Below are 23,253 nucleotides of genomic sequence, written 5' to 3' on the forward strand. Positions count from 1 at the left end.
GTTGCTATATTGTGGCTTTATTTCTGCTACAGTGTTGCTATATTGTGGCTTTATTTCTGCTACAGTGTTGCTATATTGTGGCTTTATTTCTGCTACAGTGTTGCTATATTGTGGCTTTATTTCTGCTACAGTGTTGCTATATTGTGGCTTTATTTTTGCTACAGTGTTGCTATATTGTGGCTTTATTTCTGCTACAGTGTTGCTATATTGTGGCTTTATTTCTGCTACAGTGTTGCTATATTGTGGCTTTATTTTTGCTACAGTGTTGCTATATTGTGGCTTTATTTCTGCTACAGTGTTGCTATATTGTGGCTTTATTTCTGCTACAGTGTTGCTATATTGTGGCTTTATTTCTGCTACAGTGTTGCTATATTGTGGCTTTATTTTTGCTACAGTGTTGCTATATTGTGGCTTTATTTCTGCTACAGTGTTGCTATATTGTGGCTATATTTTTGCTACAGTGTTGCTATATTGTGGCTATATTTTTGCTACACTGTTGCTATATTGTGGCTATATTTTTGCTACACTGTTGCTATATTGCTGCTACAGTGTTGCTATATTGTGGCTGTATATCTGCTACACTGTTGCCATATTGTGGGTATGTTTCTGCTACATTGTTGCTATATATCTGCTACAGTGTTGCTATATCGCTGTGTGTGGCCAGGCCAATCCCACCAGGATGACTTTGGTGATGTGGAGGATGAGGAAAGCTGGATATCAAGTTTTTGTCCAGCCTCTTAGGTCCTCTGTACTGGTGATAATGAAGTGGCTTTTGGACTGAGCTTTCATAAACTTCAGGAGTCAACAGTTTCTTGGAGCCTGGCCTCTGGCTTCTGCAACAAACAGCACCTTCTCAGTGTTTACTCATATGATGGCTCTCCATCATGTCCTTGGCCAGCATGGAGATCTTTCTTCTTGCCCTAACTCTTTTGTTTCTCCTGGAAGTTTCACATGTTGACATTTCCATTCATGCTTCAGTCTAAACAGTCTTTGCATTTCTGTAACAAATAACTAAATATCATGAGGTAGTTAAAAAAAAAGTAATATACCTAGACTTTGTAACAGGCTTTGTTCAATCCCAAACACCTGGGCCTGAAAGCACATCTCTGTGGCCGAGAATTTTGCTGGTATTTTGGTGATTTTTCCCCTTCCGTGCTGGGAAGCTGGAATGCTGAAACATCTGCACCCTTGTGTGATTGCATGCATGCTGTCTGAGTTTTTGCAATGACAACATAATGGTATGGATCTGGTAGCCTAGGTCATGCATCTCTTTCAGCAGATGCCAGTAACAGCTGTAGCTGAATAATAGATATTATTAAGAAGAAGATGTAAAATAAGGCTGTGAAATAGCATATGCTGGCTGGTAGCAAATGTCTTCCTGATGCTTGGAAGCATGAGATTTGGCATGGGAGTTACATGTTTTGATAAAACTATTGCAGCATTGCTGCTGGCTCAGTGTATGTATTTCAAAGCAGGGATTTTGTGAACCCTCGTGAGAGAGAGAAAAAAAAACATCGTGGCATCTTTGCTGGCCTTCACTGATGCCAACACACTTCAGTATTGAAGGTTGACATATGCACTCCTAGGCAAAAGCACATACCTGTGGTAGCTCAGATTCACTGGCCAACACAACCTGTAGTGCTGAGATTCACTACACAGTAAGGTCAGGATCACGGTAGCAGTTCAGCTGGGAATGCTTCCCGCAGTTTGGTTACTTGGTCAGGAAATCTACAAGGACGAAGCAGATAAACAGGGCTCGTGTTTTTTGTGGTGCTGTCACCTGAGTTGGCTTCATCTGACCTAAGGGGAGCTGGTGGCTGCAGCACCCAGGCACTGCTCATGGCTTTGCAGGGGATGGCAAAGGTGCCTTACACGGGCATCGGTGCTGCGGGACCTGCCCCTGAAACCTGCCAGCTGGTGTTGCAATAGGAATGTCTCCCCAGCACCCTCCCTCTGTCTCCCTGGGGCTGTCCCCACAAGAAGTGCTGAGCAAACGCCATCACCCGTGGTGGGCAGGCCTTGTGGAGGACCTGTGGGTGCTGTGAGACCAGCACAGGGGTGGGGTCAGCACTGGAGCACCCTGCTTGCAGCACGCACTTCTGTGGGTAGAGGCACGTGGAGAGGGACCCGCCTGTGACCAGCAAAGAGGAAACCTGGATCCCAAACACGCAGCACTGTCAACACTGTAAGAAGAAAATAACAGAAGGGAAAGAATCAATCAGAAAAGAAGAAAGGTCTGCTCCTCTGTGCCTGAGACACTGCAGAGGTAAGAAACCTTCACTCAAAAAAAAAAAAAAAATCAATCAAGACTTGGTTTGATAGTGGGACTATCTAATCATTCATATGTGACATGCAGAAGCTCTCTGACTTTGCTGACAAGATTCCCAGCTGGTCACATGCAAAGCACTGAGTGTTGTGTGCCCTTGGTGGCCTGGCAGCCTTCCAGTGTGGGGTCACAGCATCCTTCTGCTGGGTCCCAGCAGCAGTTTCACTGCAGTCTTGGTTGCTGCCTTCAGACAGAGGATCACTATTTTCCTTGCCAGCAGCAACTTTGTCACTGTTGTTCTTTTGACTCATGTAATTGGAATTTAGTATTTTCAGTGGGATTTACAAATACCGGGAAACCTATGACTCCTGAAGAGGGTGATAGGCACACCTGCTCCATCAAGGCAAACAGGGCTGCAGAGGTTTGGGATGAGCAAACGCTGGATTTGGCAGGAATCATTAGGAGGTTTACTGAAGTGTTGTATCTAAATCTCTCCCTCTTGAACATAAATGTCAGAGCAGAGAGTAGAGTGCCAGGGACTTACCTGAAGAGTAGCTTCTTGTCTGCTTATGGATGAGTGAATTTTGCTCCAGCTGTCCCAATACTGAACAGAGGGAGGTGCAGGTGCCTGCACAGATTTCTGGTGTTACTTGCAATGCTAGAGAAGGTAAAAGCCTGCCCACCAGCTGCTGTTTGAGAGCAGTGTGGGTCTCCCATAGGTGCTGTCCACCATCCTGACATCTCTGGGGTTGTTTTGGCTGCTGCGGGGTGGCAGAAGTGGCACTGCACCCTTATGCTTGGGCACCTGAGCCTCACTGGAGTTTCTGCACAGCAATGCCAGGGATTGGGGTTTCGTCCCCTTTTCTGGAAGGGCTGCAGCACTTCCCAGAATGGTGGCATGTGGCCCAGGGTGGGTGAGCTCCAGTGTGAAATGCTCTAGTGCCTCTCAGCAAAAATTTGCAGAGTATCCCAGCATCAGGATGGGTGGGCAAAGAGCCCAGGGGTTGATCCTGGGCATGCCCCAGCCCAGCCTGCCAGTGCCCTGGGCTGTGCCCACCGCAGGCTTAGGACAAGAGCAGCTGTTTAACTGGACACGTGTGATGCACCAGCTTAGGGCAGAATGTGTTTGCAGGTCCCTAATCATAAGGGGACAGAAAGGGAGAAAAATAGTCCCTAGATATTGTTATTGCAAAGTCCTTTGCGATTCAGCCACACAGTAGAGCATTACCTCTTATCGTAGGCTCTTCCAAGCACCTTGTTTTGTTGCTTGGTCAATCCTGAGCCGGTTGCACTTGGAAATGGTCCCCAGCTGGTGGCCACCATGGTCAGCTCATGGAACTGTGTGCTGCTGGCAGCTATTGCTGTCTCCAAGGACACTGTTGAGAGACAGTTGTAAGCAATATCCTACGCGTCCTCTTGGATGCTGGACTGTAATGATCTGTAACAGTAAAGGTCTGTGTATGTGACCTGGCCAACTATCTGCCATTAGCATTTAATGACCTCCTTATAACTGTACCTCAGTATAACACTTTCAGGGTATCCAGCCTGGGGCTACTGTAACTCCATGCTTTCTGTGTTTGTGCTGCGTTCTATCCCAGCTGGGATTCTGTATCTTTCATTAGATGCTCTTGGTCATTAATTCCTTCAAACTCTCACCCTGTTGCAGGCTCCCTAGTCACTGCTGAGTGGCCATGAATGATGCCAGGGCCAAGTCCAGCAGCCCTGAAGGGAGGTGATCAAAGGACAGGGTGTCACCACATTGGAGATGGGTTGAGCCCTCCATCCCAGAGCATGTACTCTGCAGGAAATCTTGTGGTTTAAGGCAAGCAGTGTGCTTATTTCCTGCCCTGGGATTAAGATGAGCTTTTCCGACCAGGAAAAGTAACTGTAATCAGGCCAAGGGATCTAATGCTGGAAACCAGAAACAGAGGTGGAAGAAGCCATTTCTCCCCTGTTGCAATCCAGAATGCTTGGCTGTGTTTCTTGCTGACCTGAGAGGATGGGGATCAACACAGCGGGGGGTGAGGCAGAGGATCAGGTGTGCAGTGGGAAGCGCTATGCTGGCAGGGTGCAGGATGGGTGAGGAGGAGTTTGATGCTTGCCTCTTGCTAGCCATGCCATCCCAGGGCAGCCTGGGTTAGGGGAGCAGGCTGGGGCCACCATGTTCCTCAGCACAGCTGCTCCTACCTGCTGGCTCTGCCTCAGTGGATGCTCCCTTAATGCTGAGCAATTACAGAGCGTGGCACCTCTGCCACCCACTCAGCCCCAGTTTCCAAGGGGTAGTAATTTCTGCCTCCAACAAGAGCAACCTGCTGCCAGTCATGTCATGGAGATGGAGCATCTTTTGGTTGCCTCTGCATTTCACTCACCCCCAGGCTAGGGAAGTCATCACACACTCTTGTGTCAGTGGGTTTCAAGTCTTTTGCAAGGCAGTCCATGGACTGTCTATAAAAGCTGCCAGTGCAATGTGATGACTGACCTCTGTGTCAGCTCAACTAAATTAACTTGTGAAGTTTTTATGTATTTTTCACCAAAACCTCTATGGACGACGACATGGTCCAGTAGCTGCCTGAACCAAACTCGTGTTTAAGCATATCTGAATCTTTCCACTCCAGCATGGGAAGTTGCTTTATGGGCTTATTGCCTAGATGCCTTTGTGACTGTCCAGAGGTTTCACAGTTAAATCCCAGCCTTGCTCAACGTAAGTGTGGACCCCAGCAGGAGATGAGATGGCTGCTGCAATGAAAGAGGCAGAAAATGTTATTGGCTTGGAGGAAATCCACATGGAGAGACAAGAAACTCCAAAAGGTGGGTTTATATTGGTGGGACTAGAAAACTGGGTCCTCATTTAGCTGGGGTAGAGGGAGGGTCCCCACTCCAGCTACCTAACACCTTGGTCCACGGAGTCACAATTGTCAGCTTCAAACTGCTCCTCTCCCATTGCAGCTACCAGGCTGGTGGCCGCTACCTATGGTAGTGGGAAGAGCCATCTGAGTTGTTTTTTCTCAGGTCTCTGCTTTGTGTGAACAGTTTATTATATTGGCAATTCAATGACTTTCTTTAATTTGGATACATTTTCTATTTCAAAAGCATTTGAAAGTGAAAAACTTTGTAGAAAAGCAAAAAAAAAAAGCCTACATTTGAAAAAAAAAAAAAAAAAAAAGAAATTTTCTCCTGAAATTCTGAGTAAGTTCTGTTCCATTTCAGAGGTAATGTTGAGAGGTTTGAGCTGACTTAGTTGGGCCTGACATAAAAATTTATGCAGCTCTGGCTTTACCTAATTAAGAGTTTGAAAGTGTACACATACTAGAAGCTTTCTGCCAGGTCTGTTTATAAAACTGTCCTAGCCCTGATCTTGAGATGCTTTGCTTGTTTCTGAAATGGGGTGGGGGGTGTGTGGGGAAGTTCAGGAATAAAGGCTTAGGAGGTGAAACTGAGCCCAGAGCTCCTGGCTGTGCTCGCCTTGCAGGGCCTGGGGCTGGGGCAGCCCCCAGCTCACACTGGGAGCGAACCTGCACTCCAGGGATGCAAAGGGACTGAGCCTCACAGCAGTTTGGGCAAGGGAAAGGAGCAGACCATTGCCCAGATGCAGTCCAAGCCATGGGTTTCTAAGGCAGCAGGGGTAGCTCAGTACAAGGCTGCCCTTCCTCCATGCCCAGCCCGCTCTCTTCCCCACTGGCTGCTGCTTCAGCAACCCTCTGACATGCCCAGCCACCGGCGTGCCCAGGGGCTGGTTAGTGGACACACACTGGTAGATGTTTCCAGCTTATTTCCTGGTGCAGTCCCACAGTAGCATGAAAATCTTTGACATTTAATAAAGAGGGGGTAAAATTTGACTGCTGACATGTTTTGTATCTTTTTCCCTTTGGTGTTCAGGGCAGAAGACATTTACAGTGGAAGAAGCTGTGGAAACCATCGGGTTTGGGAGGTTCCACATTATGCTTTTTCTGATCATGGGCAGCACGGGGGTAGGTGTCTGCAGCTATCTGCACCGGCCCCAAAAACCCTCTTCTCATTTTCCTTATTACTGTGCGGTAACAACCATAAGCACCATGAGCACATATTGCAGTCCATATTTTTTTGCATATACATACCTCCTCAAGCAGAATTTCTGCTGTTTCATCTTCGGCCAAAATAGATATCAGCCACAATAGATATCAGACCTATTTCAGGGCAAAGCTGAGCAGGTTGGCCCAGAGCACCCTGGCCTGACCCCTGCCTTGAAGCCCTGTCCCACCAGGCAGCGCTGAAGGCATGTCTTCAGTAGTGCCTGAGAGTTACATTCAGCCTCCTGACAGCACTTTTTATGCCATCCCCAGGGCACCCAAACCCTGTGCAATCTGGCACAGAAGGGCTGCCGTCCTCTCACCTTCAGCTACCTGAAAAATTTCCTAACTGCCAGGGTCTTGGGTTAATGATGCATCTGGTGTGGGAACTGGGTCAAAAGACTGAGGCCAGGCTGAGGTAAAGATGCAATGGAGACATGTACATGAGCATCACTGCAGCTGAGATGTAAAAGCCTCCAGCTGTGTGTAAATGATAGGTTCATTTCTTAACTGAGGCTGGCTTTTGGGGCAAACAAATGCAGCAATGAAGTTTTTAATAAAGGCAGTTTTGAGAGGTCATCTTCATGTCAGATGCCTGAAATCACAGCCAGGTACCTAACCAAGCAGCTTGGTTTCCAAATACAGTTAAAGATCTTCCACTAACACAGCTGGGTAAGATTCTCTTCTGCAAAGGCTGAGCCTTTCCAGCCTTCCTAGATACCTGCTCTCAAGGGCCACCTTTCTCACTTCCTCTCCCTGCTTCCAAGTGCTCACATCTTCCAGATCAGGCACAGGCTCAGACCACTATGGAGGCACCATGGCTTCACAGGGCTGTTTTGGTATGGTGGGACTGCCACAGCTGCAGGCTTGGTAGGACTGAGGGACTTTTCTCTGTGGACTTCTTGTGGCTTCCCTTTTTGCTAATGTGCACACTCGTTCCCGAAGGTGGCTGAAGCCATGGAGATCATGCTAATAGCTGTTGTGTCCCCTCTCATCCGATGTGAGTGGCAGCTTCAAGACTGGCAGGTGGCTTTAGTGACAACGGTGAGTGACTTGTCTTCTCCCTCATGCAGGTCATCCACCATGTGGTCATTGTCAGGGGCACTGCCTCAGGCTTTGTAAAGTACATTTCCCAGTGGACCGAATAAATTCTCAGGGATTTGTCCCTCCTCTCAGGGACAAGGACAGTACCACAACTGCAGAAACCTAGAAAGCGAGCTGACATGAGCATGTGGTCCGTGCCCAGAACTGTAATGCCAAAACAAGCCCCCACTTCCATATTTTTATTTTTAAGTCCTTGCCATCCAACCCCAAGCTTTGAGGGTTGAAGCAGTGAGTGTCTACGTGGAGGAAGACGACCCCTGCAAGACACCTCACTCATGGTTCTGGGCACTGCACTTCATCCTGCTGTTTAGAGAGCATTCAGCCCACCCGCAGTTCAAAGAGCAGAGCTGCCCAGTTCTGCTGTGGGCAGAACCAGCTGTGGGCCCTCCACAGCTGCATTTCAATTCCCCTTAGGTGGTGTTTTTTGGCTACATGGTCTTCAGCATAGTGCTCGGACTCCTGGCCGACAGGTATGGCCGCTGGAAGGTGAGTGAGCGCTGGGGGGCTGCACGTCCCCTTCCCGAGCCCCACAGGAGCCTTGCACCTGGCTGAGCCACTGGTTTGAATACCCTGCTTTTTCCCCCGTTGCAGATTCTGCTGCTCTCATTCCTCTGGGCAGCCTACTTCTCCTTGCTGACCTCGTTTGCCCCATCCTACATCTGGTTCGTGTTCCTGCGGGCCATGGTAGGAGGTGGCGTGTCAGGCCATGCGCAAGGGTAAGGCCGTGCCCTGTGGTGCGAGCCAGCCTTCACTGGGAGGTTAACGGAGGCACCCACGGGCACCGTGGTGGGGGTTACAGCGAGAAAGGCCCTTCAGCTCATTTTGGCTGGCCGTGGCGGACCGTTCCCCTTGTGCTGAGCCTGATAAGCTGTGGCTGTGCTGCCACCCAAGGGAGTCGGCAGGGAAGGGGCCTCTGTGGGGGCTGGAAGTGGAAAGGAGAGCGAGTTCCCACATCGCCTTACAACAACATGTTCTGTAATTTCACTGAATCCTGGTCAATCAACCTAAATTGCAGTTCCCAAGGACCCCCAGCCCCTGGAACAGAGGGGACAGCTGGTTTATGTTAAGCAGGTGACAGAGGGATTATTAAGCACATATATTATAAAAGCAATTAGACAGGTAACAGATGAGCAAAGGCTGCTTCCTCGTAAAAAAGTCACACAATTCTGCTTAAGTAGCAAATTCTTCTTGAACTGATGTAGAATGTTCCCATTTAAATGAAACTTTTTGCTCTGTTGCAGTGGAAAGGGAGACGTGGAGCAGGGGGAGGAGAAATTAACAGCGTTAACAATCACTTCACTAGGAGCCTGGCAAAATAAGTTATTTCTTTTGACCCTCTCAGGGAAACAAATGCAACGTTTCAGCAGCTTCCATTGTTCTTGAAACCTGGTTGCTGCCCACACAGGAAAGCCTCAAACCAGTTGCATTGACCCAAGAGCCCTTTGCTGGAGCGAAGGACAGGAGGGAGACAGATGCCGTTGGGAGGAGAAGGCATCCTGTGCCAGGGTCACGCATCTGCTGAGCTCCTGGTGTTGCTTGCCTCGTGTGTGTGTGGGTCATTCCCTGGGCATGGTGTTTGCTAATGAGTCTAATGAGGATGGAGGGAAACTGCATTTATAAAACACTTCAATAGCTGAGATAGCAGGAGCCAACATGGGCCTCTCCCCACCCCTCTTTCTTGCCAAGGAAGTACAATTCACACCTGGGAGCTTGAGAGATGCCAGTGCCATGCCCTCCCCCAGGGGCTATCCAATCATTTGATAAAAAATGGAGCAGACTGTTTAATGGAAAAAAATCACTAAAAATTGTTCATTTCTACAAACATGCCCTATGCCTGTGCTGACACCTCAATCACCTCAAAAGACCTTTCCATAGGTTTCCTGGTGCATAGACTGCAGTGTTTACCTGCCTGTGTCCCACAGCCATGGCCTGGATGGGATTCATGCTGTGCATCTCCCTTGCAGGTGGTTTGGTGCCTGCCCGAGTGGGAAGTGTGTTGAGCAGGGATCCCCTGTCGCTGGGTGCTCGGTGGTGGCAGGCGGGTGGTCTACAGGCAGCGACATCCAGCACCGGCTGAGCTGAGCTGAACTGCTACTTGATGAGTATGAAAATTCTAATTATTGCTGTATTTCTGCATTTTTTTCCCTTTTTTGCTAGGCTTATCATAAAAACAGAATTTTTGCCCAGCAAATACCGAGGATACATGTTACCGTTATCTCAGGTAAGAATGACACATTACTGTTTCTTTTAGTCCCAAGTCCCAGGAGATTTGCCCCGCTGCTGTCTGGAAGCTGGGTCTCCAGCACATCAGTCTTTCTCCCAGACTATTCACACCTGTCTGGGTCTGAGCAAGTAATCTGCATTATTAAAGATGTGCACAGGCAGCCGTCTTTAGAAAAGAGGCGATATCTCCTCAAATAATTGGATGTTCCAAACGTTGCATGGGGAATTTGAGTGATGGCTGACACCCAGTCTCTCAGTTGCTGTATCAATAACGGTGATACCCACTTCAGCGGGGCCGGTGCTGATGGGCCGGCAGGCACTGGAGCTAACGGCACCTCCAGCCTCCTCCAGCCCTGGGCTCATTCCCTCCTCTCTTTGGACCCCTGGTGAGAACAAATGGTTAATGAGGGGACTCCCAGATGAGGTTATAATCTGTGCCCTCTCCTGTCCCTGCTCAGGGCTGGCTCGGGGCTTCGAGCAGGATAGGGCTAGCATGATAGCCCCAAACTCAGCCTGAGACGTGCTGGGAGGGTTGTGCCTGCTTGCTGGGCAAAAACCACAGCAAGCGTGACTCTGGTTGTTGCTTGCTCCAGATCTCTGCAATGGGCACTTGCTTCATGTGCAAATGATCTGTGGAGGTCTCATTGAGCACATTAATTCATCTGACTGTTGAACCAAAAGTGTTTGTAAATGGTCTTAGTGGCAGGGTTAATTTGTTTTTTAATAAAAATAAAATACTACTTTTTAATAAAAAGTAATATTGCCTGTTTGATCCCAGGGCTTTGTTACCAAAGTGTTGTCAGAAACACAAAGGTTTATAAAGAAAAACAGTCTTGTATTTCTCCCCAGACATTTGTTATTTCTGCCTGCAGATTATTCATGAATTTTCTGTGGCTTTTATGTATTTGTTTGTGCTTTGTGTTGGCTGAGCTCCCTTGGGTGGTCCCCCAGAAAGGGGCACATCTCCTGATGGCAACAAGTGAACTTCAGGGAGGAATGGACTTGCAGATCGGGGGCCTGATTCTCTGGTGGTATAAATTGGCGTTGAGTCCACTGGAGACCCACCAACTTCTTGCAGTGGAAATGTGGCTTGGTTTTGCCTTCAGTGCTTGTAAATCTGCTGCTTCCCCACAGAGTTTTAGGCAAGAGGAAAATTCATGAGTGTGAACATTGGCAGAGAAGTGACTGGAAGGACAAAAGAAGTGGCTTTAATTACAATGGTAGCCACAGCTAGTTACCTGTTTTCATCTGAAGCTGATTAAGACTGTCTTCAGCCATCCTCTCCCATATCCTTGTCTGTCTTTCCCTCTTTCCTTCAACCCAAGCTCAGCTTCTCAGATTGACCACCGTAAGGATGGCTCAGTTTGAACCACAGTGCTCTCCAGCACAGATCCCCACTTATCCATGGAACTAGAGTGGAAGGGAAGAAAAGAAAAAAAAATGCTGTCATGTGTTCATGTTTTAACCACTTCCTTTTTCTTGGAAAGGTGTTTTGGTTGGCAGGATCCTTGTTAATCATTGGCCTGGCATCGGTGGTGAACCCAACCATTGGCTGGCGGTGGCTGATCAGAACTGCGTCCATCCCCGGAATTCTTCTCATACTGGTGTTCAAGGTAAGAAGAGCTACTCTCCTTGCTCCCTGCTGCACTGCCACCAACGTGGCGTCTCCCCAGGCACCAAAAGGCATCACCCTCCACCCCCTGCAAGCCTGGGGTAGTCTTTGTGTCCTCCTTTCACCACCACAGCCCTCTCACCCAGGGGGCTTGGGAAGGTCCTGATGGCCTGGGGGGAGCTGCAGGCCAGCTGGTGGGAAGATGTCACCCTGCAGGAGGCGGCTTGGCTTTACTTCGCTTTGCAAAGCCGCTGGCTTTGCTGCCCCACTGTAGCCCTCCAGCACCCCAGACTCCAGTGTTCAGGCTGCCAGCGGTACCCAGGGGACTGTGGTGATGGGCCAGGCATTGAGAGGAAGATGGTCTAGGCAGGGTGTGCAAAAACTCACAAATAATATCTCCAGACTGGTTCTAGCCATAGCACACCCTCTTCAGATTTTACATTTGCTAGGACTGAGGAAAGAAGCCTTCACTGAAGTGCTGACAGGGCAAATGGGTGTCAGGGTCAACCCTGGCTTCCCCAGGTTTACTCATGCTTAAGAAGTATCAGCCTTGGACATGACGACTGTCTTATTTGTGGGGAGTGATGTGGAAAATCCCTACTTACAGTGTTCGTGGGCACTGCAGTGCTAAGCTGTGGCTGGTGCAAGCCGTGCAGATGTTAGTGCCCTTCCTGCAGCTGGACAAATGCACGAGTCCACCTGGGGTGTTACCTGGGCAGTCAAATGCAAGTTTGCTGTGAATGTCCACTCGCATAACTTTGATGTTTGGTTTCCCTGATTATTTTTGCCAGGAAAAAAAATAGGTAGCAAAAGCTTTTAGTCCAGAAGTAAAAAAAGACACAGTCAGCATACGTGCCTTTAGAAAGCAAGTCTTAAATTCATATTTCGATGATACAGATTTAATGGTTTGTAATTTGATAGAGCCACCTTTTAATAAAAAGGCATTTTATTTTAAAAGAACACCAGGTGTGGTTGAATGTTGCAAATGATAGTGATGAGTGATTTAGATCCTACATTTCATACATTTCTTCCTTTTCTTTAATGGCCTTGTTGATTCTTCCAAAGCTTTTGCTTGAGTGAGTGCCACGTGCCCCAATCCCATTTTAGAATTTCAGTTAAGGCTTGTTTTTGTTAAACCTGTGTCTTTGGCTTCCAAGTCTCACAACCACTTGCCACAGATGGCTCAGCAGCAGACCCCTGGGATCTGTACCAAGAAATGGGTTTGTTGGGCAGGGTGAGTCCCCCCAGCATGGGGTGTGGGGAGCTGGGACACGCAGGAATGTCCCAGGGCACGGCTGGGGAGGGGAGCAGGCAAAAGGCTGCTGCAGCTCAGGCAGTGCCCCGTGCTAACCTGGCCGGGCTCCTCGGTGTGATGGGAAGCTGTTGGGTAGGGTTGCATGGACAGAGAGGCACAGAAAGGCTTTCTGCTTTCAGTTCATCCCAGAGTCGGCGCGGTACAACGTGTCCACAGGAAATGTGGCAGCTGCCCTGGTCACGCTGCAGAGGATAGCCAAGACCAACGGGGCAGTGATGCCCGAGGGGGTGCTGAGGGAGCCCGCCAAGGTAAGCCAAGCCCATGGCACTGCCTGGCCCCTCTGTCCCAGGCAGGGCTGCTGGCATCTGGGGTTTGGGGAAGGAGCGGGACTCCCAAGCACGTCTTGTTCTGTCTCTCTCCCCCTCCTTGCCTGGTTTCTTTCCAAACTATTTTCAGCTACTGAATGTGATGATAAAGATATATTTTTTTCTTTTGGAAAGACAGTAATCTTGGACCTCAAAATGGAATTGAGTTTTCTGCTTTTTTTTCACATTCTTTGTGTTTGCTCAGAAAAATAATGTGCTGAGAAAATATTTGCTTCCTTTACCACAAAAAGTGCTCCCAGCAAAGCATGTTCTTCCTTATTGCCCATCCACCCCCAAGGGGTGTCCCCTGTGCTGTAAGACCTGGGATTTGCTCCTCAGGCTCCCTCTCAGGTATGTGACCCATCAGGCTGCAAGGGTCCCTGCCATGAAGTCAACCCACCGCTCCCAGAGGCTTCTCCCAGCCCCTGGCTGGGCTTGTCTGCTAGGTCCCAGCACCTCAGGTCCCCGAGTGTGGAGCCACAGACCAGCAGAAGAAGGTCAAGGCAGGAGAGGCCATTTCACAGCTACCACCATTTCCACCTGTAAGCAGCTGAGCAGCTCAGGAGTTGGTTGCTACTGGACCAAAATGCCCAAAAGCATGTGTGAGTGTTGCAGGTGGGGCAGGAGAGGGGCAGGGGACCAGGACACACACACACATCCCCCCCCAGGCTTCTCCCTTTTACCCCCAGTCCGGGCCCTGCTGACTGCAGGGTGGGAGGACTTGTTAAGGTGGCTTTTTTGACCCCCAAGAGAGGAAGACTGAACAACACTGTTGTCCGGGGCCTCAAAATTATTCTCCAGCTCTTTTAAGCCCCTTTCCTGGACCTCTTTGCTGCTTATTCAATCCCACAGGCACCAAGCATTGTCCTTAGCAATTCATGCAAGATGGTGCTATTGTATTGGAATTAGTTAGGATTAAAGCTTCCCTGTAGTTTCATTGAATTTATGTAATGGACCCGCATTGGCTGTGGGAAGGGTTTTAGTTAGTTGTGCACCCTCTCAGGCTTAACCAATGATGAGGAAAATAAAAGTAAAGGCAACCCAAACCATCCCTATGAACTCATCTCCCCTTGCTGGCGGGATGCTGCTGGCTCTCAGGGAGCAGCAGGGCAGGCAGGGCCCTGCAGTGCCTGCTCGTCTCTGCTCACTGGCGTTTCAGGCCTCTCAGCAAGACGTGGCCACAAACTGACTCCCACAGGCAGAGCAGGGGATGCTGGGCACCTCTCCCCTGCTCATGGGGCAGCGGGAGCTGCCAGCAGCCCCAGCAGTGCTGGCCGCCCAGCAGCAAACAGGGACCCTCCAGCACTGTGATGGTCATGCTGGGGCCAGTCTGCTGGGAGCTGAGGGGGTCCTGTGCAGGCCAGGAGTGCTCAGGGTGTTCTCTTCTTCCTTTGCACCACATCCTCTCGTGGGCATCCTTTGGGAAGAGTGGCTTTCCTCTCCCGAAGGCGGATGGAGTGCTGTGTTGCACCATCTGTCAGTCTGTCTCTGCCACTGGGGGCCTGGGGTGCCAGCTGCTACTGCAGAACGCTCACCCTTACATAAATGATACTTTTTTAAAAATTCTATTTCTATCAAACTATTTGCAGGAAAGAAGAGGAAGATTCAAGGACCTCATCCACCCCAAATACCTCAGAACCACTTTGCAGATATGGATCATATGGTAAAAAAAGTCTTTTTGTTTTTTATCTTGCTTGTCAGCTCATTCTCTTAGTTGAACGTGTGCAGGGAGCAGAAGTCTCCCACTGACTCTGCTACTACAGGGCACCACTTCTGCCTCAGGAGGCAACTGAAGATCCCTGCAGCTGGAGGGGGACTACGTGGGCATGGGTTGGGCTGTTGTGATCTTTAGGCTTGTCCTGACCACAGACCCTATGTCAGTCAGTGTCAATGTAGGCAGAAAAGGGCTGGACAGCCAGGATGGTGCAGGACACCGTAAGTCCTTCCTCAGGGCAGGGTGGCTCAGGGGAGGTGGGGTGTGGGCCAGGTGAGGGCTGCAGAACGCCCGTGCCTGCCTGCAGCATGCACCAGTGATGTGCTCGCAGCTCCAATTCCCTTCTTGGTGTAAACTTGTTCTTCCCAAGAGGAGAAGTGCACCACCTTTGCCTGCCAGCCAATGCATCAGTGAAATAGGGCTTCAACAGAAACTCATTAACTGTTAGCAGTGCTGCTGGCTGGAGAAAATTAAGATTGAAGAGAGATGGGTTTCATATGCAATGTTCCTGGTTGCTGTATGCAAGGGTAATATATGTTTCATTGGCTTTGCTGTCTGGAGTGGAAATGTATAAATAATAGGTCCGTGGGAACTCATTGACCCAAAATGTTGCTAAGTCAGGCCTTGATTTTTTTGTTTTTTTCCCCTCAACTTGTGTGTTATGAAATATCTTATTTTTTTTATCCTCCTTTCTCTCCTAGTCCTCCCAGGAGTTACTGGCCTGTTCTTGGGTTTGCATTCCCACCTCCTATGTCCCAAGCATCCCCCACCTCCCCGGGCAGCTTGTTTCCTAGCCCAAATTCTGCTGCTCATTTCTGAAACTGCCAGGGGATAAAAAAGTGAAAATTACTTCTCGGCCTGCTTATGATTAGGCATATGCTGAATTACTTGATAATGACATAGCCAGGCTGCCATCACCAATGCTGTGTTCTTGACAGCCAGCCAGGGTGTGATGGGAGCCTCTCCAGCCAGTTAATGAAAACTTCTGAAAATCCCTGGGCAGAAAGGATAAGGACTAAAAAAAAACCCTGGACAGTTGCTTCATGTGAGCTGCAAGCATCAGGGCCTGACACTGAGACTCCCTGATCCCCTGGGAAAGGGGTGGTTTGGAAATGTCTCTGTTATCAGCCCTGTGTGAGGGAAGGGACCGAAGGGGCAAGCTCTCCCCAGCGTGACCACAGCCCGTCACCTGCTGCAGAGCAAGAAACAGCACTAAGGGGCAAGCAAAAAGGTGGTGGGTTGGCCCTGGCTGGATGCCAGGTGCCCACCAAAGCTGCTCTGTCACTGCCCTCCTCAGCTGGACAGGGGAGAGAAAATATAAGTAAAGGCTCGTGGGTTAAGGGCAGGGAGGAATCACTCACCAATTACTGACTCAGGCAAATGAGACTTGACTTGGGGAAAAATTAATTTATTACCAATCAAATCAGAGTAGGATAATGAGAAATCTTACAAACACCTTCCCCACCCCCTCACCCCCCTTTTTCCTGGGCTTAGTTTTACTCCTGATTTTCTCTACCTCCACCCTGCCAGCAGCACAGGGGGACAGGGAATGGGGGTTGTGGTTGGTTCATCACACGTTGTTTCTGCTGCTCCTTCTTCCTCAGGGGGACAATGCCTCACACTCTTCCCCTGCTCTAGTGTGAGGTCCCTCCTACAGGAGACAGCTCTCCATGAACTTCTCCAGCATGATTCTTTCCCACAGGTTGCAGTTCTCCACACACTGCTCCAGCATGGGTCCCCCGTGGGGTCACAAGTCCTGCCAGCAAACCTGCTCTAACCTGGGCTTCTCTCTCCATGGGGCCACAGGTCCTGCCAGGAGCCTGCTCCAGTGTGGGCTTCCCATGGGGTCACAGCCTCCTTTGGGCATCCACCTGCTCTGGTGCGGGGTCCTCCATGGGCTGCAGGTGGGGATCTGCTCCACCGTGGGCCTCCATGGGCTGCAGGGGCACAGCTGCCTCACCGTGGGCTTCACCACGGGCTGCAGGGAAAGCTCTGCCCCAATGCCTGGAGCACCCCCTGCCCTTCCGTAGTCCTTGGTGTCTACAATGTTGTTGCTCTCGCATAGTCTCACTCCTTTCTTTTGTGCAGCAACTCTTTCCTCTTCTTAAATATGTTATCCCAGAGGCACTGCCACCATCACTGATGGTCTTGGAGCTGGCCGGCATTGGCTCCATCAGACACAGAAGAGGCTTCTCGCAGCTTCTCACAGAAGTCACCCCTGTAGCCCCTCTCTGCCAAAAACCTTCCATGCAAACCCGATACAAAGATAAACTATGAGCTGGAATGGAGTCCCCCAGGGAAGAGCAGTGCATGGGTGTAGGTGGTGGTGGTGTGCCATGGGTGGAGTGACCGGTGACCTGGTGGGTACCTGAGTCACTGCTGGGATCCAGCTAAGGTGGTCCATCACACAGAGCTGGTGTGTGCAGCAGGGGTCCCAGTGCACCCAAAACCTGCTGTATTTCATTTTCCTCACCTTCCCTGTCATTGCTGCTGCTCACTGCAGTGTTCCCACCCGCAGGCTTGGCATAGCTTTCGCATATTACGGCGTCATCTTGGCCAGCGCTGAGTTACTGGAGCGGGACCTCGTCTGTGGCTCCACTGCACCACAGCTGCAGGACTCTGGTGATGACCCTGAGAGCCACAGCCCCTGCCATTGCCACTTGTTTGGGCCAGCCGCCTACCAGACCATGATCATCAGCACAGTTGGAGAGATCGCATGTAACCTCTTCTCCCCTCCCTGCCCTGCCATTCCCTTCTTAGAGCCAGCCAATACTCACTGCAAAGCTTTTAGCTGTGCATACACTTAGTGAAGTGCCAGGGGTCGAAATGTCCTCAGCATTGCTGGCAACTGCCAGGCACAAGCTCTTCAGATGACGGTCTGGGACACAGGCCATTAGCTGGTGGCAAGGGGCAAGGGAGGGCGTTGCTCCCCAGGTGAATAATTCAGACGCATCAGAGTCCTTCCTTCAGCACGGGTCCTTCCAACAGCAGGGCCACAGACCTCCTCTGCAGTTAGTATGTACCAACAGTCTTGGTTAAACTCCAGGGGAAATTTCTCCTAACAGTGAAACCAAGTCAGCTTCCCAAATCCCCAGACATGCAGGTTTTGAAGTCAGAAATAACCAAGGACTGCAAATAGATTGATGTAATTGAATGCACCACCCAAGTGCCCTGTTTTCCAAGAGGTGGTGGCCTCAGGAGCAGGTCCTGTGCTGAGCACTACAGCAAAGGACAGCTAAGCGCCCAGGGAACCCACAGCAAACCAAAATGCTTCCTGGTGCAGCCTGCCCGGGAGTGCTGGGGCACGGCAGGACGGCCCACAGGCACCCACATGGCACGCTGAAAGAGCCTGGCGCTCTGTGCATGTCTCGTATTGCCGCAGCGAGGTGGATGTTCGCCCTGGTTCATGTCTTGGCAACTGAGCTATAAAGCGACTGGGTGTTGGGTCCTGCAGGTGCAGCCAGGCTGGGACCAGCCCAGCGGACCCCCAGGTGCCTCCCAGCTCATGGGGGAACTCAGTGGGGCATGCTCGGGGCCCCAGGATTTGTCTGGGCTGTGGCCAGAGGGGCCAAAACCACCCAGGTCTGCGGTGCTCACCCAGTGGGTGCCTTCTTCGCATGGCTCAGGACAGGCATTAGTGTCCTGCCCTAGTACAGCAGGGCAAGTTCAGCAAAGGACAGGCTCCATCCTCTGAGGGGAAGGACAAACTGAAAAGGGGCATGGGGAAAACTACAGGGTTTGGGTACAGGAAGAGAATTATAGTGTTTGTCCATTTTATAGAGCATTGGGCTGGTGCTGGGAATGCAGAGAGGTAATTTCTAGGCATGCTTTGTAAGGTCTATCAAGACAGACAACCATGGCAGTTAGCTAACATTTTATGGTTTTCCTTTTCATCTCCAGTAAATCCTTTGAATGTTCTTGGCATCAATTTCCTCGGAAGACGACTGAGCCTGTGTATCACCATGGGATGTACAGCCCTATTCTTTCTACTCCTCAACATCTGCACCTCAAGGTAGTCTGGATCAGTATGTGGGTCTTGTTGTGGGCATGTAATGCTGAGGGCAGTACCTATGGTATTCTCATGTCACCAGTCAGGCCAGTAATTCCTGTACATCTGAAAAAAACCCTCTGACTGGTTCCCTCCTCTTCCTGGGAAAGCAGCGGGAGGAGATGCCATGGTGCAGCAGGATGCAGAGGGGCTCGCTTGTGTTACTGAGCCCACATGGCTTCCCTGAAGCATACAACAAGCTGCTTTCTAGCACAGCCTAGAAAACTAAAAATCATGTGAATAAGATCCACCAGAAAGACGACATATTTTTCCTTTGCTTCCCCACCCCCCCTGTTTTTTTGTTGTTGTTTTGTTTTTTGGCAATGTTACGTATATCGCCTCTAACTTGTAGAGTTGGGCACTTCAAAAGGAGTTCAAGGCACCAAGAGAAAGGTTGCCCTGAGTGTCGAGAGGGGTATGAAAGACCCTCTCAAGCTGGCAGAGCTTAATGGTTCCTGAAAATCGGAATGGCTTCAAGTTGAAGTTTCCTCTAAACTGTCTGGTAGCCTGATTGCTGCTGGCCAGCCGTGTACACCCTGCTGCCTGCCCTGTGGGCCGCTGGTCCCAGAGGCTGGCTGCCATGCTTGGCTGCTGGAGCGGGAGGCTGCAAACAGTCGTTAAACTGAATTAAGGAAGCTTACAGTTACTCAGTAAGGCACTGGCCTCTGTACTGCTATTATTATTTGCAGTTTTCCCTGAAACTGAGCCTGGCCATCATATGTGCTTGCAATGGATTTATAGAGGAACCGAAAGCGAGGGCTGGGCTGGGAGTCAGACGACTGCAATGCTGAGGGCACGAGCTGAGCCACTACAGTCCTATACAGATCGTTCCCCCTTCAGTGGCCCGGAGGAAACCTAACGTGCAATAGATTGTAGTCAAATGTGCCTTGCCAACGAACTAAGGAAAGACTTGTCAGCAATGAACCTTTCTTTATATTTTCCCTTATATTAAGCTGGTAAAGCCTTAGCATAGAGCGCGTACTAGGTTGCCACTCTGCTGATCACCATTCAGTGATACTAACCCTTTGCTCCACATGGTTTTCTCTCCAGCACAGGCGTGACTGGGTTTCTCTTCATGCTGCGCGCCTTGGTTTCAGCAAACTTCAACACCATCTACATTTACACAGCAGAGGTGAGTCCTCCTGAAAGTACGTTAAGCTGCTCTGGGGCATGAAAGGTCATTTGCCAAGGAATGCTGCCATATTTATTGACTAGTTAAGTCCCCTTTCTTGAACTAAGTAGCTTTGGCTTCCTGGCCACGGTTTTATATGCAAGGTCAGAGAAGGAATGAGAAAATTAGTTGGAGATGTCAAGAGCAGATGGAAGAGGAATGTCCTGCTGAGCCACCTGTTGGTCAGATACTACAAAATGTTGGCTTTGAGGATGCTGTGTACCAGCATCTTATAAAACCCACAATCTTCCCTCTCCCCAACCCCTGCAGTTAGAAAATAGGCTACCGCTGAAATGAACCTTTTCCAGCACTTAAGGGACTGATGTAGTACTATGAGGTAGTATATGTGGTTATATTTGATTTTTTTGACTTACTTAATAGAAATTGATGTGCTCTGTCTGCAAATAGTTTTTTAATCCTTCAGAGCGCTTGTCCTTCATACAGCTTTGGACCCATGAGTTCTGTGGGTTAAGTATGCATTGCTGGGGGTTTTGGTGGTTCTTTCTTTAAACAATTGTGTGAAGTTAATTGTATTGCCTTGAAGATTGAGTAAAGTGATAAAAAGCAAACAGAAGTAGCTCCCTGTATTGGCTTCTTTTAATAGTACACTATATTATTTAAGCATGCACTAGGCCTGAATAAATCCAAGTGTCTTAATAGTCCTGAACTGGATGCTGTTGATGTAAAGACCATTGCTGCAACAGCCATATCATAAACAATACTACTCACAATTTAATCGGTGATCAAAACCAAGCTTGGAAATCCCTTTTCTGGCTGCAAGCCTGGATTCTTCTTGAATTACCTTACCTCCACTGGCTTGGCCCAGTAAAATATTTAAACAAAGGCTTACATGAGTATACTTGCTAAAATCTACTGATAGTAACAGGACAATTAAAGTTAAGCAAAACACATACTTAAGTGTTTTATTGGCACAGGAATTTGGGAGATGTGAAAAAGAAAATACACAAAGCCCATTCTTCTAAGCCTGGAGATTTCTTACTGGGATCTGTTTTCCTTTTTCCTCCTTCTAAATACGAGTGCCGCTGATACAAATGAATAGGCAGTCTTGAAGACTGCAGACAATATCCTTTATTCTTACTTGCCAGATACAGGGCCTGTCAATATAAATTGAATTCTTCCTTTAGCACTCAGCCCATCCTCTGTGACTTTGGTGTGAGCTGCTCAGCACAGCTGGGAGGAAGGCAGTAGTAGGGGTGGTAAGCAAACAGCAGGGGAGTCCCATCCAGCTTTGATTGACTTGCCCTAAAACTTTATTTGGGGTAAAAATTGGCAGATTTTAATGGCACAAATGAGACAAAAAGAAGTCTTTGTTTCTATTCATGTCTTATCCCACTGGCTAGCTGCTCTTGATAATGTAATGAGTCTTTCTGAAGAAAAATTTGAAAGAAAAAAGAAAAAAAAATAAAGACAAGTATCATAGATTGTTGTACTAATTAGATTTCTTTCTGGACTATTTTAGGTTTATCCCACCACGATGCGAGCACTGGGGGTGGGAACAAGTGGGTCACTGTGCCGTGTTGGAGCTATGGTGGCCCCATTTATATCACAAGTAAGACCACGCTTGATACTGTTGAACAATGTGCTGATCATTGCTATCAAATACACAGAGAGGTACCCCTGAAGTTCACCAAAAAAAGGGGGGGGACACAATCAATTTCCCCCTCCCAACTTGGTACAGAGTACTTAGCAGTCTTTGCCAGATGTAGCTCTGCATAAATTTAATCCCAAAGCTGAGCTTGCTTGTATTTGTTATTTTCTGAAAGCTCTTAGAATTGACAAGACATTGTTTTTCTATTGTCAAGACTCTCAGGTGTTTGTGACCCTTTGCGCACTTTATTTCCCCGTTAACTGCCAGCCTCCCCCATGCCACTGAACTGATGTTTGAACTGTTCTTTTGCTTGCAGGTTCTTATGAGTGCTTCTTTCATTGGGGCCCTGTGTCTTTTCTCCTCTGTGTGCATTGTCTGTGCGATCTCAGCGTTCACGCTGCCCATCGAGACCAAGGGCAGGGCACTGCAGGTTGGTATTACCCCTCCAGGAGCTCCTGTGTATCGAAACGCTGTTTAGAAACTAGTAGATGATGACTCAGCCAGAATCCAAACCAACCTCTCCCGAGGGTTCATAAGCCAGAATAAGGCCTGACAGGCAAGCACAGGAACGTGCTGTTGCAGCAGCTTAAAGTGCTGTTATCCCAGTGACCCAGCTCATTTCTCATATCAGAACAAACCAGCCCATGCGAGCGTGCTAAGCTTCAGCTCATGTAAGCCCCTTTGCTAATATCCCCCGTCCTGCCCTGGAGCTGCTGCTTTGCAGGCACACACTGTGGTCTGCCCGTGCTGCAGGGAGAGGACAGCAGGTACATACAAGACCTTAAACTACTAAAGCCATTTCTCCATCACATTCAAGACAAAAGCCCCAGCTGCATCCGTTCCTTAGCTAAGCCTCTGTGGCTACCATTTCCTATAAAGCAATCAGGCAAAACACTAAGCACAAAGATTAAGGGGGAAAGTTTAAATCCAGTCAGTCTCCCACAGACAAGCTGCACTACTTTAATTACAGGAGGTGGTGAGCAGTTCTGTGATTCTAGATTCAGATATACCAGCAGGGAAATTTTCACGTTATGCACGCAGCCTGTCCACATCGCACTGCCTGTTGTTCTGCAGCCTTACCTGTATAAAGCAGAAGACGATGGGCTAGATAATCCACATTCTTTAGCAGCCTAGAGCAAGACAGATGTTTGATCAAACTTTTATGTGGCCTTCAGAACCAGACTTTCAAAAAAGCATCTATACAAGCACACATATTACATATATATACACACACACACACATGCACAGTTAACACACTTCATTGGGTCACATCTTCTAAGGTTTCCCCAAGGTGCATGGGACAGTTAAACTTAGGGTTTCAGTAAAGGAACATATTAATAATTGCCTGCTTCTTTAAATGGTTGTCTTTTAGAAATGCTTATCGTTTATGTTTTTATGTCATTTAAAATGTGTATATGGTATTTCATAAAAGACGGGGGCGGAATAATCAAAGTTTAAGTAAGGAAATGGACAAGGCAACTTATTCTTTCCTTGTGAGTGAAATTCAACCCCATGCACAGAGGGCAGAGCACCACTTAGGCCTTCAAATGGTTGAATTTACAGTAATTACTAAGCAAGACACTTCATTAAAACTGCTTTAGACATAAAAGGAAAGTTTTGGTTCAACTCCAGTTGGATTAATTTTGGCTAACAATGGTCGAGATAAATGGGAGTGTAATGATTCCTTAATGAGATCTCCCCTTTTCCTGGGGACTTAACTCGACAGCATTATTATCCTCCCTGCTACAAACAAGCATTATAAGCTCCAGCTGCTCTCCTTTACATGCAGAAGTCCAAAGGATGGAAAAATAAAAAAAATGCAGCAAAAACTGTTGAACGT

The 23,253-nt window shown here is 48.8% G+C and overlaps 1 protein-coding gene across 3 annotated transcripts; it reads left to right on the forward strand.

The window, feature by feature from the left end:
* The first annotated feature begins 2,156 nt into the window (after positions 1-2,156).
* Positions 2,157-22,493, forward strand: SVOPL (SVOP like). Of its 3 annotated transcripts, none has more exons than XM_055807496.1 (15): positions 2,157-2,266; positions 4,946-5,074; positions 6,143-6,234; positions 7,258-7,356; positions 7,831-7,902; positions 8,008-8,132; positions 9,574-9,637; positions 11,127-11,252; positions 12,686-12,814; positions 14,461-14,534; positions 17,104-17,303; positions 18,486-18,597; positions 19,684-19,765; positions 21,285-21,374; positions 21,730-22,493. In XM_055807496.1, exons 2-15 carry the CDS (start codon positions 4,996-4,998, stop codon positions 21,889-21,891), a joined length of 1,506 nt encoding a protein of 501 aa, XP_055663471.1. In that variant the 5' UTR covers positions 2,157-2,266; positions 4,946-4,995; the 3' UTR covers positions 21,892-22,493. The 3 variants fall into 3 exon arrangements, with proteins under 3 accessions (XP_055663471.1, XP_027639889.1, XP_027639888.1); XM_027784088.2 differs by having other exon boundaries at positions 19,689-19,765; XM_027784087.2 differs by lacking the exon at positions 2,157-2,266 and having other exon boundaries at positions 3,361-5,074; positions 19,689-19,765.
* Positions 22,494-23,253: the final 760 nt, after the last annotated feature.

The sequence above is a fragment of the Falco peregrinus genome, chromosome 6 (assembly GCF_023634155.1).
Source record: "Falco peregrinus isolate bFalPer1 chromosome 6, bFalPer1.pri, whole genome shotgun sequence".
NCBI classification, from domain to species: domain Eukaryota; kingdom Metazoa; phylum Chordata; class Aves; order Falconiformes; family Falconidae; genus Falco; species Falco peregrinus.